The sequence below is a fragment of the Phytophthora infestans genome, genomic scaffold (genome assembly GCF_000142945.1).
Source record: "Phytophthora infestans T30-4 supercont1.16 genomic scaffold, whole genome shotgun sequence".
In the NCBI taxonomy this organism is placed as follows: Eukaryota; Oomycota; class Peronosporomycetes; order Peronosporales; family Peronosporaceae; genus Phytophthora; species Phytophthora infestans.
The window spans coordinates 1,215,879-1,241,092 of record NW_003303743.1 but is presented as its reverse complement, the minus strand read 5'-3'; the positions used below and the strand labels follow the sequence as shown (position 1 = coordinate 1,241,092).

Genomic DNA, 25,214 nt, shown 5'->3' with positions numbered 1-25,214 from the left:
TAGAGTTTCAATTTAGAGCGAAGCTTCACATAATATATGAATACTGTGATCTACTTATGTTACGCTCCAAAACAACACCGCCCACGGTATCCTTAGTGCTCACATGTTATGGGAGACTTGACCCGGGTTTAACGTGATTTGCAATATGATCACCATCTTTCCCGGGAAGATTTGGGCTATAATCCCATTTGAGCGTATAACTCCTAAAATGACACGAATCGGAGGTGCGCGTGGTAGCAAATGTAATATATGCTGTGCGGAAGACGGGTCAGTACCAATGATGATCCCAAATTGGCATAGATAGGTGAGGAATCTCAGTGTAGCTGGAGTAAATACGCCTGCTCAAACATATTACCATCCGCATGTCATCGCCGTGAGGCAGTCGACACCATATCTTTGATTGCAATGGTCTATTAGAGAAAGGTCTAGCCATCGCCTCGCACGAAGTATCTTTTAGGACAGGTAGTTTTTTCGATGGTCGCCACAGACACCAATATTATGCCTTGAAATCGTTCCGCTGAGCTCTTTATGATATTACTGAAGGGTATTTCCACTATCCTTCGCATGTATTGATCTTACTTGTATAGCTGACTTACTTACTGACTGATTTGCGTAGCTACTGCCTGACCGAGTGGCGTAGATCCATTCCGATTATCATTTACTGGTTCCAATATGTATGACGAACATACGAAGCCACATGGCTGTAGACAAATTATCAGATCATAGATATCTTAGACTTGAATCGAAAAGTAGATCATGTACATTAGATAAAGAGATTTCAGTGTCTAGCTAACAGCCTGGCGTGCTATTGGATATGTCTGTGTTTATTCCGCAATGTCGCGAATGGTGTGGTCGTGATAACCAACACCCATGTATTGGGTCACTGCTGCAATCTCGGTACTTTCGCATTGTCGTGCTAGCTTACAGTACTTACGCATATTATGCATCCGTCTATATGATAAAGCGCGTCGCTAATTAGGCACAGGTCATACCCGCGGTGACGCAGGCAGCCTGATACAGACCGTCTGACCAGGCTTCTGTTAGCAGTAGGAAAAACAATATATACGCGCGCGGCAGGTACACATTATAGCCACCCTCGACTCAGCCGAGCTCTTATCTCGACCATTATGGACAGGGCGCTAAAGTAAAGTACTGCGTACAGACACATCTCCTTGCGATGGCCGCTTGTATGGTCATCACTACCGCATACGTGGTTGTGTCCATGTAGACAGCAGCTTATTCATCGCGCATAGTGCTCACTCAATACTGAAGCTTACATTCGTGAGCGCACATTAGTGAAATATAAACTGTGAGGGTTGGTGGTACAGATAGCATGGGTTTGCGTGTGCCAAGTGAGCAAGTATACTTTCCATCTACGGTAACGCGTATGCAGATAGGAACGGCCAGCTCGCAAGGGTACACAGTAGATACTATGCGCTAATTATTATATGAAATGCGCTACACTCCGTAGGGGCGTCAACACAATTGGCAGCACCACAGTTAGTTTACCATATGTACGGCCCCAAGCCTCGCGCCGCCCGCCAGTATACAAAATACAAAGATAAGCGGGGTAACGGGGGCAATAAGGATATATTATCCAAATTACTTGCTCTTCTGCTGCTTCTTTTGCTCGATGTAATTGGCGTTTCGGGCGGTCAGCTTGCGAGGGCGGCTGCGCCTCTTTTTCTTCTTGGGGTACCAGTCAGGGCCCATCGTCTTCTTGACGTTCGCCAGGCGCACTTCGGCCGACTCAGGTGGTGGGGGCTTTTCCTTCCAGAGCTCAACCGCTTTTGGGTCGTTCTCGCAGGCAATACAGCGCCGCACGATGTCCCGCCCGCTGATTGTACGGAGTGCGCAACCGTACTGTAGCTACCCGCAGCAGACGCAGCGCGCCCGGAAATCCGTCGTAGACCGCTGCGGGTTCAGCAGACGCGGGTCAATCTTCGCCTCGCAATTTTGCAAACTGTGAGTGTGTTAGCAAATTATATTGTTTTAACCAATTACTTGCGTCCAAATATTAGCCAATAGCACGGTACTGTAAGGCTGGTTTTTATTATTAGACAAAATGTTGTAATGTTTTAAAATTTAACAATTTGGCTTTGGTATAATAATACTTTTATCATATATCCAAACAAATACATACTTTACATGCAATAAAAGTGACTTAAAGGCTATGTACCGTGCGCGCATGCATCTGTCGGGTGTGGTGCACGGGAGCAGATAGCGCAATGACCGTGCAGCCGCGCGCCTTCATTGCACGGTGGCAGTGGTGAGTGCCAGGTGACGTAAAAAAGATATATATTCGCAAAGTCTCTACAAAAAGCGCTGGTTGTGAAGCCTACTTTAATATTAAAAATACTATCGCACTTTAGAAAGTCTGTGGAAAATAGCATCGCCGAGCTCTTACAAATGCGGCCTGTGATACTTATATTAATAATACTAATACTATTAATATCGTCTTTACTTTGAAAAGTGTGTGGAAAATAACATCCCAGAGCTCTTACAGAATACCGGTCTGTGAAGTCTACATTAATAATAATAAATATCTCTATTTGCAGATCTCTTAGAAAATAAATGGTTACTGTGCCCGATTTGCAGTACATACGACAGTTTTTGCGAGCTAAATGTCAATAATCAATCATCTACGCAGCTCGCCTGGCTGTTTGCAACCAATCGATGCGTTTCGTGCTCGGCAGAACTGTTTACCTTACGTCCAATCGCGAGGGCGATAGACGGTCTGATCGTGCGACAGATCCAGTCAGTGTCGCAGGTCAGCAGGTATTGACCAATCAGGGCGCGAGTTAATTGCGTCACGCTTTTGGATATATTTGTAATTTTGGCATAGTTAAGTCGAGTCAGAAAGGTAGGCGCGGTCGGAAAGATGGGAGGAAACTCTATTGGAAAGGCCGGGTGTAGCCATGCGAAAAGGCAGGAAAACGCAGCAAGAAAGGAACCGGACGGACTTATTGACAGACGGACGGACACGCTACAAGTTTAGGGGGCGGGAAATAAACTACCAAAGGACTAAATAAGTGCTTAAAACACTTTATGAAAACGTCCAAAATTCGGCAAAACGCTATCAAATTCTTAAGTATAATACAAAGAATACTAGTATGCTATACCAGAGTCCACCACTGAGCCTACACCACTGTAGCTTCGGGTCCGGCCACGATGGCAATACCATCCAGGAGTCCAGAGGTGATTGGTTTCCAATTATCTATAAGAAAATTTCATGCAGCGCTAGCACCCTTCTTAATACCACTCCAAAGATCGCCCCAAAATCCAGATCCACTAAGTCTTGACTGATGAGTACGTAGAACTTCACCATGAGACACATGTAATGTTGATCCTTTTCCAGATTTATAAACCATTACAAATTTCTTGTAATTCTTAGGATGGAAAGAATGCGAGCGGCCTTTGTTCAACTGAGAGTGGCTCAAACGGACGATTTTGCCATGTATTATCCCGGCCAAAAAGGCTTGGACAAAAATGGTAATATATTTTATCTTAAATTAGAGGAATGTAACTCCGCAACCGTAGAACCGATTTCGTTGTGTGTCCCCTTAATAGATAGCTTGGTGTCTATTTATTCTCTTAAGAACTTCACAGCATCTAATAATGTTCACTACTTTTCAAATGGTCGCCGGTAAGAAATTGACTGCTGCTGAGAAGTACTTGGTTGTGAAGACCTACGAGTTCCTCCGCCAAAAGAAGGCCTCTGCACCACATCAATGGAAAGGAGGAGTTCGTTATCATGTCAAAGCGTGTTTAGGCTTTGCTACGGGCACCATTTCAGCTATATGGGCGCACTGGGAGCAGCACCACGACAAGAATTTCACCTCGGTAGGCTGTACTTCGTATCATTTCAGTTATTATTGATATTTAACATTTCAGTGGTCGACAAATTAATTATGACAGATGGAAGGTCCAAAATGAAGTTGTAGCTGATTAGGAATATGAACGGGTGATTCGTTGTATGTTCTTTACACTCTAGCTATTCTTTTGACGGGTTCTTTTTAACAAGTTTATATTTTTCTAACAATCGTCAAATTGCGGTAATATTTGGAATTTATTTATCCGGTTCTGAAAATCCCCACCTGTTATCTCGGCTCTGCCAATGAATATGTATGCTTGTTAGTACGTGACAAGCCCACAATTGCAAACAATTCTGCAAGATATAGAGCCTTTTTTTAATGGCCGATTGGGAGACCAATGGTTGCAGCTACGCAAAAATAGACCTCAAAATCGGAATCTACGCCCGATTTTACCCCTTATATCTAACTATCGTTATGGGTTTTAAGGGAAGGGTTACCTTTTTTGGGCCAAAGTTTAGCCCAGAAGTTGGTGATCGGCTACAGCTTCATTGTCATCGACGGCGTCATCCTCTTCCGTGTCCTCGTTGCTGCCCTCTGGTTCCGATGCAATCTCGCATTCATCACCTTGCTGCAGATATTTTGTCTCGTATTTCTGTGTGTGCGTATGCATTTACCCACGTATCTGACGTGGCTATAATTCAAAACCTTAAATACAAAAAATAAAATAATTATTATAAATTCTTAATACAAACAACGTTAAGGTCTAATTTACAGACAAACAAAAAACACTCACCGTGGACCTCGACCACTCTTCGTATACCGCAGCCTGTCCTCATCAACCCACGATAAATTGGCGACATGGTGCAGGTTACAAAAAGTCTCATCGAGATAAACCTCGGGGCGCACTGGGAAATTTCGTCTGTTCAGGTTTAAAACTTTTTTCTCAAATATTGCGCCCTGAACGCAACATTTGCCGTCGTTTCTGCCATAATATTGCGAGACTTTCCTTTCATAAATCGCATTCCCATCCTCCTAAGCACGCGACGTAGTGAGCGCACTGATACCACAATGTTGTGCTCTTCTTTAAGACGCTGTGCTCACTGTGGTGCTGCAACAGGTTTTCCGCTCTTGTCCATTCTCGACACCAACTCACGCACGAGAGGCTGTATGCTTTCTCCATGTTTCGGAGGCCTCCCAGATGGTTTTGGACCTTCCATCTGTCATAATTAATTTGTCGACGCCTGAAATGTTAAATATCAATAATAACTGAAATGATACGAAGTACAGCCTACCGAGGTGAAATTCTTGTCGTGGTGCTGCTCCCAGTGCGCCCATATAGCTGAAATGGTGCCCGTAGCAAAGCCTAAACACGCTTTGACATGATAACGAACTCCTCCTTTCCATTGATGTGGTACAGAGGCCTTCTTTTGGCGGAGGAACTCGTAGGTCTTCACAACCAAGTACTTCTCAGCAGCAGTCAATTTCGTACCGGCGACCATTTGAAAAGTAGTGAACATTATTAGATGCTGTGAAGTTCTTAAGAGAATAAATAGACACCAAGCTATCTATTAAGGGGTCACACAACGAAATCGGTTCTACGGTTGCGGAGTTACATTCCTCTAATTTTAGATAAAATATATTACAGTCGTGCACCTCGTTTTCGGCCCCGGTATGGCTTAATAACCTGCACAATCTAATGATTGGGCCACATGCATTGCGCAAATGAGTTGCCCATCTCCTTTGGACCAAATAACCTCAAGATGGGATGAAACGCCGCACTTCCGCCACGATGTATCAGCTCAATCACTTCACCGTACAACAGCTCATTATAAATTTTGTCGCAAAAGGCCATGGCACGTCGCCCGTCCGCCTATTCTACGTTGAATCTCGCCAATAAGCAAACATTGTGCAGGAAGGCAGCCACAGAGCCATCATGGACACTGTCTCTGTTTTACAAAGGCGAGACGTATACCCCCGTCAATATTTATACAGCGATGAAGTGGTGCTCAGAAGGTTGGCAAGACGTATCGACAATGACCATACGAAACTGTTGGAATCACACTGGTATTGTGTCGAAGATGGATTTATGATTTGTACTTAATTAAGGTAATACAAAGTAGTACATTTGGATTCCATCTAAATATTCGCAGCTCGTAGACTCTATATGGTCCACCCCGCCGAATACGAGGTGCACGACTGTACCATTTTTGTCCAAGCCTTTTTGGCCGGGATAATAGGACTTTAGCAACCTGCGCATGACTCAAATCGACTGAAAAATTTGTGTACATCTAACTTATATACAGAGCGAGAGACAAAAAGTATGTCGAAGATTAATAAATCTATAACACCCAGACTGGATGAGATCAAAAATAATATTACTCGTGATATTAATTTAGGATGGGATCAGGACAATCTATCAGACACAACGATTAAGTTATACACCAGGCAACTAGTCAAGCTCTACAAAGCGGGGATTGCGAAAGAGCGATGGTCCCTGAATGAGTTCATCGCCAATATTCATTTTCCAAACAAATTCGACGATGCTTCTTTTCAAAAGACTTTCGAGGTTCAGAACTTGAGCATCATAGCGCTTTTGATGAGCATCTATACAAGCAAAGAGAGTCTGATACTAACACTGAGCGCCATGTGTAAGATGGTCAAGAACAGATATCGGGATGCATTTAACTTCTACAATACGATTCGAAAGAAATTGAGTAAGCAAAACAAGGCTGCAACGCTGGATAACGAACTGACGCCTGAGGAAGAGAAGAAATACATCAGCTATGAAGAGCTTATGTCTGTCCCTGGTAAAGTCGCAAAGGTGCTCAGCGTAACGTATGGTAAAATATTTTTCTCTCGATCAGAGTTTGAGCAGCCAACCAAAGCTAAGAGAACTGATTACTTGAAACTCGTGTTTAATTACATCACGTTGTGGTTGAACGTGCATTATCCACTTCGTTTGGTACTGTATGGCCAAGTGTCATGCTCACCACTGAGGAAGGTGCTAATTAGCTTCAAGGAAACGTTTTACATCTGAATGATTTCAAGAATATTCGGCTCATGGGACCGCAAACAATTCAGTTGGATAGTACTACGATGCGTTTGATCAGGTCATATCTTGAGTTCTTAATTAACACGGTTAGAGAGCAGCCTAACAAACTCCTGTGGCGCATTTTCAATAGACAGCCAGGTGAGTACGATTGCACAAGCTCGAGCAATAGCTTCAGTTACGGGCCTTAAAGGTCATATCAAAGCGGGTTAAGGGGTCTAATGAAAGCCAATGTCAATGAATATGATTCGACACATCGCTGAGTCTCATTTAATCCAATCTCCAACATATGCTAAGCTCACCAATCGCCAGAAGAATTATTTACATGCTAAGCTACTTCACAGCACCATGGCTGCTAATGCGAGCTACAACAAAATCGCAAATCGATTAAATGCATCCAAGCAAAACGCATCAGATGAGCCAGATACATGTACATCCATTGAAACGGACGCATCGTTTGAGCTTGAGCCAGTACATGTATCTGTTGCAAAGCCCGCTGCAAAGCCTCTAAGCCGTCGGGAACACATATTCCATGGAGACTTTACTCGAGAAAATGTCACAAGCACAATATAATATCTGATCAACACAAGACCATGCTGACGAGCACAAGTACAGTGACGAGACGAGATAATAGCAATGCATGATCGTACATTGTACCGGGTAGTAACCAGACCATTGGGAAAGTTCGGGAAACGCTCTCTGAGGCAAAGCATTGTCCCGTATATTGGATACAGAGCGTGTACTGTACCCCGACCGCTGGGCGACAGCAAGCACTGTTGACTGAGCAACGACCGCAACGCTTGTATTTATAGTGACGAGTCGTCACTGAGGACGCAAGCTACAAGCACGATCATTGTTGAAGAAGCCGCAAGAGGGCACGGGAGCTTAGCCACGACGGTTGCACAGCCGCAAGGGACGAGACAATATACCACGAGCCACAAGACCATCGTCGCCGCCGAAGATCTACGAGGGCTGCTAGACCACCGCCGTCGTTGGAGAGCTGAATTTTAGTCACGGCCGCTACCCAAGGTGCTGTATTGGCTTGTTTACTACGTAGATGAAGGGCTACAGAGTCTGACATACTGCTTGGTGCAGCAGCAGCTTACACACAATACGATGCTGCCATAGAGTTCGATGCAGCGGCAGCTTACACACGACGCTTATCCTACCAAATCGGCGCCATCGGATCAAGAAGGCTGCTGAGCCCGGGGGCTAGTATGGCTGTTATCAGTCGGCTCAAAGTGTTTACCACAAAGAAAGAAGGTAATACAATTAAAGTGAAGCTGTGGTGATGTATTAATAAAACATGTTGCTGCCTTCTACGTGTTTACTCTTTCTGTAGTGCATGTCCAGTATTGATCGGTGTCCAGGACCACGCTTGTTGTCTACATCTTCATCCCCGCGCTTTCGGACCGATTAAACATGAGCCGCTCGCTCGTTTCATCCAGATAGTTACGTACGCGCAGGGCGAAAAGCCTATGAACACAGCAGTTCATTTTAGCGTGGTATCGACAAGGACAATAGCCCGTCTTGATATTAACGGCCACCCCGTACCTGGTTGCTCATCCATCTCAATCCGAGCATAGTTGACTGAAAATCTAGCGGCCACATCAAGAGCTTCCTCCGAGCGGCCTCGGGCTGGAATGTAGAAGCGCGGGGGCTGCACTTCAACAACCCGTACAATGTCGGAGCTGTAGTCGTCCAGCATGACGGCGATGCCTCCTCGCTCGTGGACATGCTCACGAAGAAAACCTTCCGTTCGAAGAGATGTGGTGCGAGCTTGGAGACGCTTGTCGAACGAACGCTCTTGTAAAAACGCCAGAGGCCATAAACCGATGACTGCAGCAGTCTCGCATCTGCTGCAGCAGCAGCACTAGTTTCAGCTTTCGTTTCTGAGTATAGTCGCGCTTGAACGCACGGTTAAACGTCTCGCAAGGATTATTTGTTGTCGCGAACCCAGAAGGTGTAAGGTATCATCGCCCACTAAAGTTTCCCTTAAGCCATTGCTTGTTCATATATGCCCTGAAATCGTTTAGCTCACGATGATTGCTCCACTCAAACAGCATCCGCTCCTTCCGCACCGTACACGCTTCCTTCGTGAGCGAAAAGTGAAGATTATAGATATCAGTATACACCATAGCCACCACATCCCCATGTAGCGCACGCGCTAATTTTTTGAGAGCCAGTCGTACTTGGCAATGACATGGTAAAAGTACATGAGGTACGTGAACGTGCAGTTGATATCAAACACACTTTGAGCTGCGTTGAATTGAGCCCGGTCAGCGTCGGCCATTACATATTGCACATTCATTCGCTCGCCTGTCACCTGCGCGTATACCGTACGCAGAGCAGCGAAGGCGTCGACAAAACGGCGCTCTTCCAACTGCGAAGTAATGAAGAGAGTCAGCAAGTGAAACGTTCGGGAGCCATCCGAGAGTCCGCAAACGATGACCGGGTAGCTGACTTGGTCAAGCTGGAACGTCAAATCCACATATTGAATAACCGACGACGGAGTTGTGACTTCAACAACAAATGGACGTGCGTCTGATCCGTCGCCGGCAACGCACTTGCCACTGGCATCGTTGTCTCACGTGAATGAGAACGCGTCATGCTCTCTTCGCGTCCTGTAAATGATGCAGCAGCAGCATGGGCAGCAACGTCGCCGACGCGATCGTTACCACCAAGTTTTGCTCTGCGATAGTGGCTCACGCAGTTTTGTACCTTCCGCAGTTCTGGTAAATTTTCGAGGCTCCGTTCAAGTTTTCGGGTCATTGCATGTAGAATACGGAGAGGCGTCAAATTTTCACGAGTCATGGCGTGAATAAATAGCCGTTGGGTCCTCGTGATCGAAGGTCTCCTGCTTGGAATAGCGGCCGAGCAGTGCTTACCAAGCTCACTCATGTATACGGACTTGGCTTCTTGGCAGACCAGCATCTTGGCACCCCACGGGCATTTAGAGAACGGAGCTACTGCCCTGCACTGCTTGCAGGCACAGCGTAAAATATTGTACCTCATCGAGTGAGAGGTTGCAGAAGCGCACACTGTACACAGCATTAGTTGACTTTTGCTAGTCTTGAAGGTTTTCATGCTAAGCAACAAAAGATCGGCATCTCCTTCGGGGAGTTCACTACAGTTCAGTTGCCAGGCGCGTGGGGGGGGGCATGGTGAAGAGGGTTGGGGTCTGGAGAAGGTGGGTGCTTTCGAGAGAATCCTAAAGTGAGATATAATCGCTCGCTGCAAACTTGTGTCTACCATAGAATTTACTGTGTCCAATCATTTTGCGATGTGCTATCACATTATTTAGTGTTAAGGACCGCAGCTTGTGGTGCTAATCATTGTCTCGTTGTGCTAACCTCTAGCTATTGTGGTTGTCATACATTTGTTGTGCTGGTCACCCTCCGTCACTTTACTCCTTCTGGTAGCGACAAAGCACTTATGATTGATATCTCTACGAGAAATAATTTATTTGCCATAACATATAAAGCGATCATGGAGCAAAAACAGAAGGTACCATACCGTAAAGCTGGTCCATTCCATGTGGAACTCCATGGACTTCAAGCTTGTTTAAGAAGTGACAAATCTCAAGTAAATAGAGGTCTTTAGGAGAAACCACAATTCTGCTTTTGTCGGTTTGTCAAGATCTAAACGCTGAAAATCATACGGAAAACCGACCGAGTTCGTAGAATTTGAAAGGAAATTACGCTTTGTGGATTACATTTTACGCTTCTGTGAAAGAGCTAAATTAAGATTTCTGTCTTGTAAAACTGAGCGGGAGCACCGACAGTCAAATGGCACGCAGTTGAATGGCACAGCAAACTTCTTCTTTCTACTCCAACGAGGTCCCTGGCAACCTGTAAAGGCTACACTATTCCAAGTATCATGAACCTACAGGTTTCTGATTCTGACTTAACTTCCTTGAGGACCTTCATCAACACTTTGTCGGTCTTCTCCTCGAACCGAAACACACCCATTTGAGCTTTTCCCTGCTAAAGTATTACTGTTGAAAGCTAAAATCCGACTACAGTAACAGCAATGAACTTCTCCTAAAATAGCAGTTGAAACTCACACTGTCGAGCTTGTGGCGAAGCCGTATGTCCGACAAAGTGGCTTAATCTAAAACCCTCTAATATCAAAATAATGCTTGTCTCTCATGCATTCGGATATCTCTGGCGGTTGATAAGAGAGGATAGGCAGTTCAATAAAGCCCTGATTGATCTTTTAGACGAGCAGGAGCGTGATTTCATGCGGTATTGCTTGAATAAGTGTAAAGTTACTTCACGAGGGTGTGAAAGTGCGTATAATCTGGTCTCGTAAAACGCCTCATACTTTAAGCGCTTTAGCTCAATAAACAATCTTGAGCTTGTACACACAATGTTTTATATTAAGTCATGGATATTCTCACCAAAAAAGAATAAGAAGTATCGAGTGATACTCAGTAATGGTGAAAAGATGGATTTTTGGGGTCCTCGTTATGCTCAATATAAGGACCGAACGCCACTAAAGGCATATCTGCATCTTGGTCACAATGATCGTGACCGACGAGCGAGATATTACGCTCGACACAAAATTGACTACCCTGAATTTACACAAGATTGGTTAAGCAAGCGCTATCTATGGTGAAAGACCTTAAGACGACGATCTCTTAGATTCGCGTCTGAAGCTGAGCAACTTTGACGTATCAATATGACGAGGCTTCTTCATCTTTTTTGCTCCTTGGCAAGACGACTAATGCTAATCTTCTGAAGTTGATTGGACAGTGTTTCAATATTCGTTGAACCATAGTCGTTTTTAGATGGAGCTACAGGTTTCGAGTGATCCACTTCGCCTGATCCATCGATCTCCATTGCTTGGGGCATTAATTGTCGTCGAATTCTCTTTCGTGGATGCATTTTTCTTTCTTTTGGTTAGTATGTACTAGTAGATAAAATGAGCTTTCCGAAATCTCAATAACCAGGTGGCTACTTATCAGTTCCGATATCGATTCTCGCAGCCAATCGACTTCAGTCAGTATGAAATTGCACATCAATATCCACCTACTACTACGACACACAATTACGCTCCCTGATGGGCAAGTGACATCCATTACTACCTATCAATATTGGGGTCCAAAACAATCTCTATTTGACAAAACACTACGACCGGATCAAACTACTATTTCATCTCATGTGCTGAGAACCCATCGAGTTACGCTATTCAATTCACAGTGCAATCAGTCAAGAATATCACAGGCTACACCGCTGCAAGTGGCTTTCCTACAATGCCAGTCACTGCTAATACACCTCAGCTCCAGGTAATCGATTCCTCGTTTGGTTCTATCATTGGGTTCATTCCAGCTACGTATCCCGCGGCTCAAACAACTACTTCAGAAGTAGTATTTATGCGGTTAATAGTAATCTAGTTCCTCAACTCGATCCGACCGTATCACTTGCTCAAAACCTGTACAATCCAATTGCAAATAATAATCAGGTATTGCACACATTTACTTCTGCAGGGGTTGAGTATGGCGGCTGCTGCGCAAGAGATTGCTGGGCGTCTGATTAACGCATTGCCCAGACCAATGGAAAGTACAAATCCACCGACAGAGTTGCAGGAAACCCTACCGGGAGCGCCATCCCTGGCGGAATACCAAGGATTCGACGTCCGTCCAACTGGATCACCGTTCTTGGAGCGATGATTGGGAGTGGAGCCAGCTGCACGAGTGGATTGACGCGAGCATCGTACAATTTGTATTCGGCATTCGCAAAGTCGGGATCGAACTTCACACACAGCACGTACTCAACTCCAGACATCACAGCCCATGTCGATATCGCCTTGTGGTCGAGCTGTCCTTGTGCCATGCCCCACTGCTGAGAGACTCCAACTTCAACTTTGATCGTCCGAAAGTCGTCAAAGATTGGAACACCTGGTGGGAGCACAGAGCCCAGTGTTGTTCGGCGTGGCCCATAACTGAGGTCTGGACAACATCGTCGCCCCTGGGAATTCACGGCGGCACCATCGGCATTGAGCCATCGACTGATATTTGGCTTGGCAAATGAAGTACGTCGTTCGAATTGCCGGGTATATCTCTCGTGTGGAGTGCTCGCAAACTCGATGAGATGGATTTCTCTCGTGTCAGCAAACCATTCAAGAAAATTGGGTCGAACGAGTTGCCCCTCGCTGTCAGCAAACGCGTTCCATTCATCTTCCGTTGCGTGGCACACACGCAATGTACCGGTCGGCGGTGAAGACTGTGCCACTGCAGCTTCCAGAGCAGCGTTGATGCGATCGATGCTGGAGAGTAGAGGAGTCATTGACGCCGGTGTGACTGCGTCTGTCCGAACGGTTGTTCCGCGTAGCTACTGCAGGTGACGAGTATGAGTCCCCGTCCCCAAAGAAAGCAACGCTCATGTTTCTTTGTCGTCTTGTCCCAGAATGTGTGAGAGCATCGAGAATGTTCGCCTTGTCCGCTCGTCGTCCGCTCAACATCCGCCCAACCATCCCATATAAGAGCAACGAGAGTACCCCTAGACTCCTTCAGAGTCAGCGATGATGCTGCGTTTCGAGCACCATAAACCTCTGCAGCACCATAAACTCTCAGTGGGGGTAGGGATGGTTTTGGACTACAAAAAGTAGCACAGGGTTCTCTGAGGTGGAAGTGATAGACTAACAGAATGTTGCCTGTCGTCCTAATAGTACTTACAAAATGTTGCAAGGAGCTTTGGCTAACTGAGGGCTAGGTACAGTACAGGACTTAAACTTTTAGTGGTACATGTAGTGTACAGAACTGTTAGGTGCCTGTGTATTACGATATCCAGTCCACGTCTTTTTGATTAGTAAAGCATGGTGCCATGCGCAAGCATCCAGATGAGCAGCACCTTCCGATCACCTCAAAGCTCACTTTGCAACTTACGAAGCTGAAGACAAGAACAACAATGTCCACTGCCCCGAGAACCGTGCGCGCCTACGCCTCCTTTGGCAAGGGTGAGGAGATCAAGCCGTGGAAGTATCAGTCGCGTCCGCTTGGCGCCGAGGACGTGGAGATCAAAATCTCGCACTGCGGTATCTGCGGTTCTGACTTGCACACCGTCGACAGTGGTTGGGGGCCGTCCACGTACCCGTGCGTGGTGGGCCACGAGATCATCGGTGAAGTGACTCTGGCTGGTCCCGACGTGAAGGGGCTCAAGGTCGGCGACCGTGTCGGTGTTGGCGCTCAGGTCTCGGCGTGTCTGAACAAGGACCCGTCCGCTCCGTGCAAGGAGTGTGCTGGCGGTGACGACGCCTACTGCGCCCACAAGGTGTGGACCTACAACGACACGTACAAGAATGACGGCGCCACATCGTACGGTGGCTACGCTGACTACGTGCGTGTTCCGCATGAATACGCTTTTAAGATCCCCGATAACATCCCGTCGGACGTTGCCGCTCCGCTACTTTGCGCCGGTGCGACAGTGTTCACGCCGTTGAAGGAGGCGGGCGTGCAACCTGGTAAGCGCGTTGGTATCGTGGGTATTGGCGGTCTGGGCCACCTCGGCATCCAGTTCGCTAAGGCTTTGGGCGCTGACGCCGTCGTGGCCTTCTCCCGTTCGGCTAACAAGGAGAAGGAGGTGCGCGACCTTGGCGCGACCGAGTTCGTCGTGTACAGCGACGAAAAGCAGGCGGCAGCTGCTGCTGGGTCGGTGGATGTGCTGCTCGTGTGCGCTAACGCCGACAACATGCCGTACTCGCTGTTCCTGAGCTTCTTAGCCGTTCGTGGGCAGCTCATTATGGTGGGTCTACCGAACGATGACGTCAAGTTCAACGCCTTTGGTGTTGTTGGGAAGGGTGCTAAGTTTGTGGGCAGCAACATTGGCAGTATCCAGGACATCAAGGACATGCTCGAGGTGGCGTCCAAGAAGAACGTGCGTGCTGTGATCCAGAAGCTGCCGATGAGCAGGGTGAACGAGGGCGTTAAGATGGTGCGTGACGGCTCGGTGCGCTACCGTGTCGTGCTCGAAAACTAGGTGTGGATGCATTGAACACGTCATACCATACTAACTACGGATAATGTTAGACCATTTTGCATTACACTACAATAGCAATAATGAAATGCAGGGTGGAGAGACTAATCGATATTAAAGTTTCATTTGTTTCATACGTCGTCGCCAATAACGACACAGTGTTGACTGGGACTGGCAATTAGTGCCATGACACACTTGCACGTTAGTTCTCGAGCACGACACGGTAACGCACCGAGCCGTCACGCACCATCTTGATGCCCTCGTTGGCCTTGCTCATCGGCAGTTTCTGGATCACAGCTCGCACGTTCTTCTTGGACGCCACTTCGAGCATGTCCTTGATGTCCTTGATGCTGCCGATATTGCTTCCCCCAAAGTTCGCCCCCTTCGCGACCACACCGAAGGCGCTGAACTTGACTTCGTCGTTGGGTAGACCCACCATGATGAGCGAGCCACGAACCGCCAAGAAGCTCAGGAACTGCGTGTACGGCATCTTGTCGGCGTTGGCACAGAGGAGAAGGATATCGATCGAGTTTTCAGCCGCGGCAACTTGCTTCTCGTCCGTGTAGTTGACGAAATCGGTCGCGCCCAAGTCGCGCACCTCCTTCTCTTTGTTCGGCGAGCGAGAGAAGGCCACGACAGCGTCAGCCTCCATGGCCTTGGCGAACTGAATCGCCAAGTGGCCCAGACCGCCAATCCCCACAATTCCGACACGCTTGCCGGGCTTCACGCCCGCCTCCTTGAGCGGTCGAAACACCGTCGCGCCGGCACACAACAACGGTGCCGCGACATCCGATGGGAGGTTGTCCGGGATCTTGAAGGCGTACTCATGCATGACGCGGATGTAGTCGGCGTAGCCGCCATAGGTCACGGTCTTGTCGGCGTATCTGTCGCTGTACGTCCACACTCTGTGTGGACAGTAGGCATCGTCCCCAGCGGAGCATAGTTTACACGGTGCCGCGGGGTCCTTGTTCAGACACGCAAAGACTTGGGCACCGACGCCCACACGGTCACCGACCTTCATGCCCTTGACTTCGTCTCCAGCCAGTGTGATCTCGCCAATAATCTCATGACCCACGACGCACGGGTAGATCGATGGACCCCATCCGCTGTCCATGGTGTGCAGGTCGGAGCCACAGATGCCACAGTGCGAAATCTTGACCTCCACGTCTCCAGGGCCCAGAGGACGGGACTTGTACTCCCACGGCTTCACCTCTTCTTTCTCGCCGAAGCAGGCGTATGCGTGGATGGTTCGCGGTTCAGTTGACATGGTTTGTCACTTGACTTGATTTGATGGTTCGGTTGCTTGAGTTGTTTGCAGTAAATTGCAGAATGATAGAGTCGAATTGCAAGCAGAGAAAAAAAGTAGAGGGGATTGGGATGTCATCCTGTTCAGCCACCATCAGCTTGTAAGATGGCTGTCGTTTGGCGTTGGTGTGTGTGTGTGTGTGTGACAAAAGAACGCTTAAAGGGCGCGTTTGATGTCGGGGCTGGGACGTCGTGTGACGCATGAGACCTTTGATTAAGACCCTTGATTCTTCATCGTCAACTTTTTCCTACATCCAGCATCTGTAGCTATCTATATCTTACCGGTCGGACATGTTGGATTAATATTAGATCAGATTCGACCAAAACCAATAATTCAGTAATTCTAATCAATTAAAACCAGTATTATTGGCCAAGAGCGGCTAAAAGGACAAATACGATTACATGCCACACTAAGCAATAAAACCTTTTGGTGGTTGGATCGACGCCTTAAAACGCTTCAATTTTGCCCTTACAACCTCAAGCTATTTCCAAAACTATTGCGAAAAATTAAACGGCTCGAAACTAATAATCAAAATTTAAAATTCCAATGTATTGCTCTAATGATTTAATTTTGAGCAGTCCAACTCGGACAAGAATGTTGGGGAAAGAATCAGGCTCGCCCATATATCCGATTGATTGAAATTGCTGCGGCCAATAGTCTGAGGATCACCCACAAGTTCATACCGGCATGCCACACGCCCTAAAAATGAAGAAAATCGCGTGGAAATGCGATTTAGTCTTAAAGCCGTTTTGGATGCCGGCCATTGACAAAAAAATAACGAAGTGTCGCTAATAGTAGACAAAATGCCATCAACGAATTTTCAGGGGAATCCAATAAGTTAATAAGATGAGCGGATCTATAAAAAAAAGCAAAAAAATGTTGACGATAGCATACTGTAATACTGGTTAAAGTAATTGTTTTATTGCCTTTCCTTATCCTTTTTCTAAACGAAACTTAAATAAGTTATTTAAAAAGAAGATAGCTTAAAATACATCTTTATCACACACACCACAGTGTTAAATCACTAGTAATGTGTGATAAAAGGTAGCAAATTCACTCGAGTAAATAGTGATACGTCATACCAACTACGGATAATGTTAGACCATTTTGCATTACACTACAATAGCAATAATGAAATGCAGGGTGGAGAGACTAATCGATATTAAAGTTTCATTTGTTTCATACGTCGTCGCCAATAACGACACAGTGTTGCAATTCGTGCCATGACACACTTGCACGTTAGTTCTCGAGCACGACACGGTAACGCACCGAGCCGTCACGCACCATCTTGATGCCCTCGTTGGCCTTGCTCATCGGCAGTTTCTGGATCACAGCTCGCACGTTCTTCTTGGACGCCACTTCGAGCATGTCCTTGATGTCCTTGATGCTGCCGATGTTGCTTCCCCCAAAGTTCGCCCCCTTCGCGACCACACCGAAGGCGCTGAACTTGACTTCGTCGTTGGGTAGACCCACCATGATGAGCGAGCCACGAACCGCCAAGAAGCTCAGGAACTGCGTGTACGGCATCTTGTCGGCGTTGGCACAGAGGAGAAGGATATCGATCGAGTTTTCAGCCGCGGCAACTTGCTTCTCGTCCGTGTAGTTGACGAAATCGGTCGCGCCCAAGTCGCGCACCTCCTTCTCTTTGTTCGGTGAGCGAGAGAAGGCCACGACAGCGTCAGCCTCCATGGCCTTGGCGAACTGAATCGCCAAGTGGCCCAGACCGCCAATCCCCACAATTCCGACACGCTTGCCGGGCTTCACGCCCGCCTCCTTGAGCGGTCGGAACACCGTCGCACCGGCACACAACAGTGGTGCCGCGACATCCGATGGGAGGTTGTCCGGGATCTTGAAGGCGTACTCATGCATGACGCGGATGTAGTCGGCATAGCCGCCATAGGTCACGGTCTTGTCGGCGTATCTGTCGCTGTACGTCCACACTCTGTGTGGACAGTAGGCATCGTCCCCAGCGGAGCATAGTTTACACGGTGCCGCGGGGTCCTTGTTCAGACACGCAAAGACTTGGGCACCGACGCCCACACGGTCACCGACCTTCATGCCCTTGACTTCGTCTCCAGGCCAGTGTGATCTCGCCAATAATCTCATGACCCACGACGCACGGGTAGATCGATGGACCCCATCCGCTGTCCATGGTGTGCAGGTCGGAGCCACAGATGCCACAGTGCGAAATCTTGATCTCCACGTCCCCAGGGCCCAGAGGACGGGACTTGTACTCCCACGGCTTCACCTCTTCCTTCTCGCCGAAGCAGGCGTATGCGTGGATGGTTCGCGGTTCAGTTGACATGGTTTGTCACTTGATTTAATGGTTCGGTTGCTTGAGTTGTTTGCAGTAAATTGCAGAATGAGAGAGGTGAGGTCGTTCGAATTGCAAGCAGAGAAAAGAGTAGAGGGGATTGGGACGTCATCCTGTTCAGCCACCATCAGCTTGTAAGATGGCTGTCGTTTGGCGTTGGGGGGGGGGACTAAAGAACGCTTAAAGGGCGCGTTTGATGTCGGCTTGGGACGCATTATGACATGAGAGTTAGTGATTAAAATTGCTGCGGTCGATAATTTGAGGGTCACCCAAAAGGCATGGCACCCACCAACCTCGCCCTAAAGATGAAAAAAATTCGCGTGGAAATGCGATTTAGTCTTAAAGCCGTTTCGGATGCCGGCCATTAATCAAAACATGACGAAGTATCGCTAATAGTAGACTCAATCTAACGGGCGATAGCATCGAGAAAGCCTCATTTAACGTGGTGATATGAACAATTGCAAGACGGAATTGAGGAGTCTTTTATACTCGTGACAGTTAGAGATTGCTTTACCGAAGCAAACATTTTAAATCACTGTAGTGTAGCCATTCTAGATAGAGCTGCGATTTCGATATTTTTGCAACTTCTCATTCTAAGACATTTCTAGGATCCTTTCAAGTGATTACAGATATAGATCTCGTTGGCGACGATATTTGATAAATTATTACAGAAGAGCACGTTTTAGCGGAAATATACAGTCGAAGGTAGGCACTTACATGTTAATCAGGATTTGAGTTTTCGCAATTGATAAAAAATTACGATGCTGACTTTTTGTGTCCTTCAATGTTGCAAGGATTGCATTGCGTGCAAGTGACCTTTTGCGAAACTCCCTGGGCATGCCATTCAGCTCCCATATCTAACTTTTTTGCTACTTCACAACACACCATTTGCTCTAATCGGTCGCGTGATGCTAACTAAAAAACGATGTCGCTTCGAAAAAGAGATGCATTTTTCACGCCATCAGTGTTGGTTCACCTGAAAAAAAAAACGCTTTGGGGAATCTGACAGGCCGTGAGAGTCTGGGTGTAGAATACTGGACAGAACCTTACATACAAGTATCGATTCCTTATCCAAAATACACCTTAATCCACTTTCAGTATTTAATTCGTGACACCCACACGGAGTCACCTTGTTGGGACTCCAACGTCGAAAACCAGCCATATTTATGTCGTTAGTGGCTGAAGGTCCGTTGACGTGTACCATTTTCACTTTGAAAGTCATAAATTTAGACAGCCTGCTTGGTATCCCGATCCCCTCTACTCTTTTCTCTGCTTGCTATTCGAACGACCTCACCTCTATCATTCTGCAATTTACTGCAAACAACTCAAGCAACCGAACCATTTAATCAAGTCAAGTGACAAACCATGTCAACTGAGCCGCGAACCATCCACGCATACGCCTGCTTCGGCGAGAAGGAAGAGGTGAAGCCGTGGGAGTACAAGTCCCGTCCTCTGGGCCCTGGGGACGTGGAGATCAAGATTTCGCACTGTGGCATCTGTGGCTCCGACCTGCACACCATGGACAGCGGATGGGGTCCATCGATCTACCCGTGCGTCGTGGGTCATGAGATTATTGGCGAGATCACACTGGCTGGAGACGAAGTCAAGGGCATGAAGGTCGGTGACCGTGTGGGCGTCGGTGCCCAAGTCTTTGCGTGTCTGAACAAGGACCCCGCGGCACCGTGTAAACTATGCTCCTCTGGGGACGATGCCTACTGTCCACACAGAGTGTGGACGTACAGCGACAGATACGCCGACAAGACCGTGACCTATGGCGGCTATGCCGACTACATCCGCGTCATGCATGAGTACGCCTTCAAGATCCCGGACAACCTCCCATCGGATGTCGCGGCACCACTGTTGTGTGCCGGCGCGACGGTGTTCCGACCGCTCAAGGAGGCGGGCGTGAAGCCCGGCAAGCGTGTCGGAATTGTGGGGATTGGCGGTCTGGGCCACTTGGCGATTCAGTTCGCCAAGGCCATGGAGGCTGACGCTGTTGTGGCCTTCTCTCGCTCACCGAACAAAGAGAAGGAGGTGCGCGACTTGGGCGCGACCGATTTCGTCAACTACACGGACGAGAAGCAAGTTGCCGCGGCTGAAAACTCGATCGATATCCTTCTCCTCTGTGCCAACGCCGACAAGATGCCGTACACGCAGTTCCTGAGCTTCTTGGCGGTTCGTGGCTCGCTCATCATGGTGGGTCTACCCAACGACGAAGTCAAGTTCAGCGCCTTCGGTGTGGTCGCGAAGGGGGCGAACTTTGGGGGAAGCAATATCGGCAGCATCAAGGACATCAAGGACATGCTCGAAGTGGCGTCCAAGAAGAACGTGCGAGCTGTGATCCAGAAACTGCCGATGAGCAAGGCCAACGAGGGCATCAAGATGGTGCGTGACGGCTCGGTGCGTTACCGTGTCGTGCTCGAGAACTAACGTGCAAGTGTGTCATGGCACGAATTGCAACACTGTGTCGTTATTGGCGACGACGTATGAAACAAATGAAACTTTAATATCGATTAGTCTCTCCACCCTGTATTTCATTATTGCTATTGTATTGTAATGCAAAATGGTCTAACATTATCCGTAGTTGGTACGGAATGACGTATCACTATTTACTCGAGTGAATTTGCAACCTTTTATCACACATTTCTAGTGATTTAACACTGTGGTGTGTAATAAAGATGTATTTTAAGCTATCTTCTTTTTAAATAACTTATTTTAAGTTCCGTTTTAAAAAAGGATAAGGAAAGGCAATTTAAACAATTATTCTAATCAGTATTACGATATGCTATCGTCAACATTTTTTGTTTTGTTTATAGATCCGATCATCTGATTAGATTATTGGATTCTTCTGAGGATACGGTCCGTGAGTTTTGTTTAATTAGTGGCGTGACGGATCTATATCTGTTATAGGACGAAAATGTCTTAGAATGAGAAGTTGCACAAAATATCAAAGCCGCAACTCTGTCTAGAATGGATACAGCACAGTCCTTAATATGTTGGCTTCGCTAAGCCAATCTAACTGTATCACGAGGTAAGATGTGTCCTCGCTTTGCACCACCACGTTAAATGGTGCTCTCGATGCAATCGCCCGTTGGGCTGAATTTTAGAACGTAGCGTCGTTGATGGCATTTTGTCTACTATTAGCGACACTTCGTTATTTTTTTGTCAATGGCCGGCATCCAAAACGGCTTTAAGACTAAATCGCATTTCCACGCGATTTTCTTCATTTTTAGGGCGTGTGGCATGCCGGTATGAACTTGTGGGTGGTCCTCAGACTATTGGCCGCAGCAATTTCGATCAATCGGATATGTGGCTTATGAACAGCGAGCCTAATTCTTTCCCCAACATTCTTGTCCGAGTTGGACTGCTCAAAATTAAATCATTAGAGCAATACATTGGAATTTTAAATTTTGATTATTAGTTTCGAGCCGTTTAATTTTTCGCAATTATTTTGGAAATAAACTGAGGTTGTAAGGGCAAAATTGAAGCGTTTTAAGGCGTCGATCAAAAGGCTTTATTGCTTAGTGTGGCACATAATTACATGTAATCGTATCTGTCCTTTTAGCCGCTCTTAAAAACAATCCACATGGGTTGATAACTGAATTATTGGTTTGGTTTATATTAATCCAACATGTCCGAACGGTTAGATATAGATAGCTACAGATGCTGGATGTAGGAAAAAGTTGACGATGAAGAATCAAGGGTCTTAATCAAAGGTCTCATGCGTCACACGACGTCCCAGCCCCGACGACAAACGCGCCCTTTAAGCGTTCTTTAGTCCCCCCCTAACGCCAAACGACAGCCATCTTACAAGCTGATGGTGGCTGAACAGGATGACATCCCAATCCCCTCTACTCTTTTCTCTGCTTGCTATTCGAACGACCTCACCTCTCTCATTCTGCAATTTACTGCAAACAACTCAAGCAACCGAACCATTAAATCAAGTGACAAACCATGTCAACTGAGCCGCGAACCATCCACGCATACGCCTGCTTCGGCGAGAAGGAAGAGGTGAAGCCGTGGGAGTACAAGTCCCGTCCTCTGGGCCCTGGAGACGTGGAGGTCAAGATTTCGCACTGTGGCATTTGTGGCTCCGACCTGCACACCATGGACAGCGGATGGGGTCCATCGATCTACCCGTGCGTCGTGGGTCATGAGATTATTGGCGAGATCACACTGGCTGGAGACGAAGTCAAGGGCATGAAGGTCGGTGACCGTGTGGGCGTCGGTGCCCAAGTCTTTGCGTGTCTGAACAAGGACCCCGCGGCACCGTGTAAACTATGCTCCGCTGGGGACGATGCCTACTGTCCACACAGAGTGTGGACGTACAGCGACAGATACGCCGACAAGACCGTGACCTATGGCGGCTATGCCGACTACATCCGCGTCATGCATGAGTACGCCTTCAAGATCCCGGACAACCTCCCATCGGATGTCGCGGCACCACTGTTGTGTGCCGGCGCGACGGTGTTCCGACCGCTCAAGGAGGCGGGCGTGAAGCCCGGCAAGCGTGTCGGGATTGTGGGGATTGGCGGTCTGGGCCACTTGGCGATTCAGTTCGCCAAGGCCATGGAGGCTGACGCTGTCGTGGCCTTCTCTCGCTCACCGAACAAAGAGAAATAGGTGCGCGACTTGGGCGCGACCGATTTCGTCAACTACACGGACGAGAAGCAAGTTGCCGCGGCTGAAAACTCGATCGATATCCTTCTCCTCTGTGCCAACGCCGACAAGATGCCGTACACGCAGTTCCTGAGCTTCTTGGCGGTTCGTGGCTCGCTCATCATGGTGGGTCTACCCAACGACGAAGTCAAGTTCAGCGCCTTCGGTGTGGTCGCGAAGGGGGCGAACTTTGGGGGAAGCAACATCGGCAGCATCAAGGACATCAAGGACATGCTCGAAGTGGCGTCCAAGAAGAACGTGCGAGCTGTGATCCAGAAACTGCCGATGAGCAAGGCCAACGAGGGCATCAAGATGGTGCGTGACGGCTCGGTGCGCTACCGTGTCGTGCTCGAGAACTAACGTGCAAGTGTGTCATGGCACAAATTGCAACACTGTGTCGTTATTGGCGACGACGTATGAAACAAATGAAACTTTAATATCGATTAGTCTCTCCACCCTGCATTTCATTATTGCTATTGTAGTGTAATGCAAAATGGTCTAACATTATCCGTAGTTGGTATGACGTATCACTATTTACTCGAGTGAATTTGCTACCTTTTATCACACATTACTAGTGCTTTAACACTGTGGTGTGTGATAAAGATGTATTTTAAGCTATCTTCTTTTTAAATAGCTTATTTTAAGTTTCGTTTTAAAAAAGGATAAGGAAAGGCAATTTAAACAATTATTCTAACCAGTATTACGATATGCTATCGTCAACATTTTTTGTTTTGTTTATAGATCCGATCATCTGATTAGATTATTGGATTCTTCTGAGGATACGGTCCGTGAGTTTTGTTTAATTAGTGGCGTGACGGATCTATATCTGTTATAGGACGAAAATGTCTTAGAATGAGAAGTTGCACAAAATATCAAAGCCGCAACTCTGTCTAGAATGGATACAGCACAGTCCTTATTATGTTGGCTTCGCTAAGCCAATCTAACTGTATCACGAGGTAAGATGTGTCCTCGCTTTGCACCACCACGTTAAATGGTGCTCTCGATGCAATCGCCCGTTGGGCTGAATTTTAGAACGTAGCGTCGTTGATGGCATTTTGTCTACTATTAGCGACACTTCGTTATTTTTTTGTCAATGGCCGGCATCCAAAACGGCTTTAAGACTAAATCGCATTTCCACGCGATTTTCTTCATTTTTAGGGCGTGTGGCATGCCGGTATGAACTTGTGGGTGGTCCTCAGACTATTGGCCGCAGCAATTTCGATCAATCGGATATGTGGCTTATGAACAGCGAGCCTGATTCTTTCCCCAACATTCTTGTCCGAGTTGGACTGCTCAAAATTAAATCATTAGAGCAATACATTGGAATTTTAAATTTTGATTATTAGTTTCGAGCCGTTTAATTTTTCGCAATTATTTTGGAAATAAACTGAGGTTGTAAGGGCAAAATTGAAGCGTTTTAAGGCGTCGATCCAAAGGCTTTATTGCTTAGTGTGGCACATAATTACATGTAATCGTATCTGTCCTTTTAGCCGCTCTTAAAAACAATCCACATGGGTTGATAGCTGAATTTGGTTTAGTTTATATTAATCCAACATGTCCGAACGGTTAGATATAGATAGCTACAGATGCTGGATGTAGGAAAAAGTTGACGATGAAGAATCAAGGGTCTTAATCAAAGGTCTCATGCGTCACACGACGTCCCAGCCCGGACGACAAACGCGCCCTTTAAGCGTTCTTTTGTCCCCCCCTAACGCCAAACGACAGCCATCTTACAAGCTGATGGTGGCTGAACAGGATGACATCCCAATCCCCTCTACTCTTTTCTCTGCTTGCTATTCGAACGACCTCACCTCTCTCATTCTGCAATTTACTGCAAACAACTCAAGCAACCGAACCATCAAATCAAGTGACAAACCATGTCAACTGAACCGCGAACCATCCACGCATACGCCTGCTTCGGCGAGAAGGAAGAGGTGAAGCCGTGGGAGTACAAGTCCCGTCCTCTGGGCCCTGGAGACGTGGAGGTCAAGATTTCGCACTGTGGCATTTGTGGCTCCGACCTGCACACCATGGACAGCGGATGGGGTCCATCGATCTACCCGTGCGTCGTGGGTCATGAGATTATTGGCGAGAT

At 47.2% G+C, this 25,214-nt stretch overlaps 8 protein-coding genes across 8 annotated transcripts; 5 read left to right on the top strand and 3 right to left on the bottom strand.

Annotated features, from left to right (window-relative positions):
* Window positions 1-6,135: 6,135 nt before the first annotated feature.
* PITG_08849 (uncharacterized protein) lies at window positions 6,136-7,127 on the top strand (the record flags this gene model as incomplete). The annotated part of the gene is made up of 3 exons (XM_002902861.1): window positions 6,136-6,772; window positions 6,835-7,041; window positions 7,093-7,127. The coding sequence occupies 3 exons, from the start codon at window positions 6,136-6,138 to the stop codon at window positions 7,125-7,127; spliced, it is 879 nt and encodes a 292-aa protein (XP_002902907.1).
* A 5,158-nt stretch (window positions 7,128-12,285) lies between these two features.
* Window positions 12,286-13,257, bottom strand: PITG_08847 (uncharacterized protein; the record flags this gene model as incomplete). Its single annotated transcript, XM_002902860.1, has 2 exons — window positions 12,286-12,300; window positions 12,465-13,257. The coding sequence occupies 2 exons, from the start codon at window positions 13,152-13,154 to the stop codon at window positions 12,286-12,288; spliced, it is 705 nt and encodes a 234-aa protein (XP_002902906.1).
* Window positions 13,258-13,775: 518 nt separating this feature from the next.
* Window positions 13,776-14,843, top strand: PITG_08846 (mannitol dehydrogenase, putative; the record flags this gene model as incomplete). Its single annotated transcript, XM_002902859.1, has 1 exon — window positions 13,776-14,843. One exon carries the CDS (start codon window positions 13,776-13,778, stop codon window positions 14,841-14,843), a length of 1,068 nt encoding a protein of 355 aa, XP_002902905.1.
* A 199-nt stretch (window positions 14,844-15,042) lies between these two features.
* On the bottom strand, window positions 15,043-16,107 carry PITG_08845 (mannitol dehydrogenase, putative; the record flags this gene model as incomplete). The annotated part of the gene is made up of 2 exons (XM_002902858.1): window positions 15,043-15,202; window positions 15,251-16,107. 2 exons carry the CDS (start codon window positions 16,105-16,107, stop codon window positions 15,043-15,045), a joined length of 1,017 nt encoding a protein of 338 aa, XP_002902904.1.
* Window positions 16,108-16,755: 648 nt separating this feature from the next.
* PITG_08844 (mannitol dehydrogenase, putative) lies at window positions 16,756-18,451 on the bottom strand (the record flags this gene model as incomplete). The annotated part of the gene is made up of 3 exons (XM_002902857.1): window positions 16,756-16,845; window positions 17,416-18,235; window positions 18,267-18,451. 3 exons carry the CDS (start codon window positions 18,449-18,451, stop codon window positions 16,756-16,758), a joined length of 1,095 nt encoding a protein of 364 aa, XP_002902903.1.
* A 1,374-nt stretch (window positions 18,452-19,825) lies between these two features.
* PITG_08843 (mannitol dehydrogenase, putative) lies at window positions 19,826-20,890 on the top strand (the record flags this gene model as incomplete). The annotated part of the gene is made up of 1 exon (XM_002902856.1): window positions 19,826-20,890. One exon carries the CDS (start codon window positions 19,826-19,828, stop codon window positions 20,888-20,890), a length of 1,065 nt encoding a protein of 354 aa, XP_002902902.1.
* Window positions 20,891-22,414: 1,524 nt separating this feature from the next.
* PITG_08842 (mannitol dehydrogenase, putative) lies at window positions 22,415-23,083 on the top strand (the record flags this gene model as incomplete). Its single annotated transcript, XM_002902855.1, has 1 exon — window positions 22,415-23,083. One exon carries the CDS (start codon window positions 22,415-22,417, stop codon window positions 23,081-23,083), a length of 669 nt encoding a protein of 222 aa, XP_002902901.1.
* Window positions 23,084-23,350: 267 nt separating this feature from the next.
* Window positions 23,351-23,479, top strand: PITG_08841 (uncharacterized protein; the record flags this gene model as incomplete). The annotated part of the gene is made up of 1 exon (XM_002902854.1): window positions 23,351-23,479. One exon carries the CDS (start codon window positions 23,351-23,353, stop codon window positions 23,477-23,479), a length of 129 nt encoding a protein of 42 aa, XP_002902900.1.
* Window positions 23,480-25,214: the final 1,735 nt, after the last annotated feature.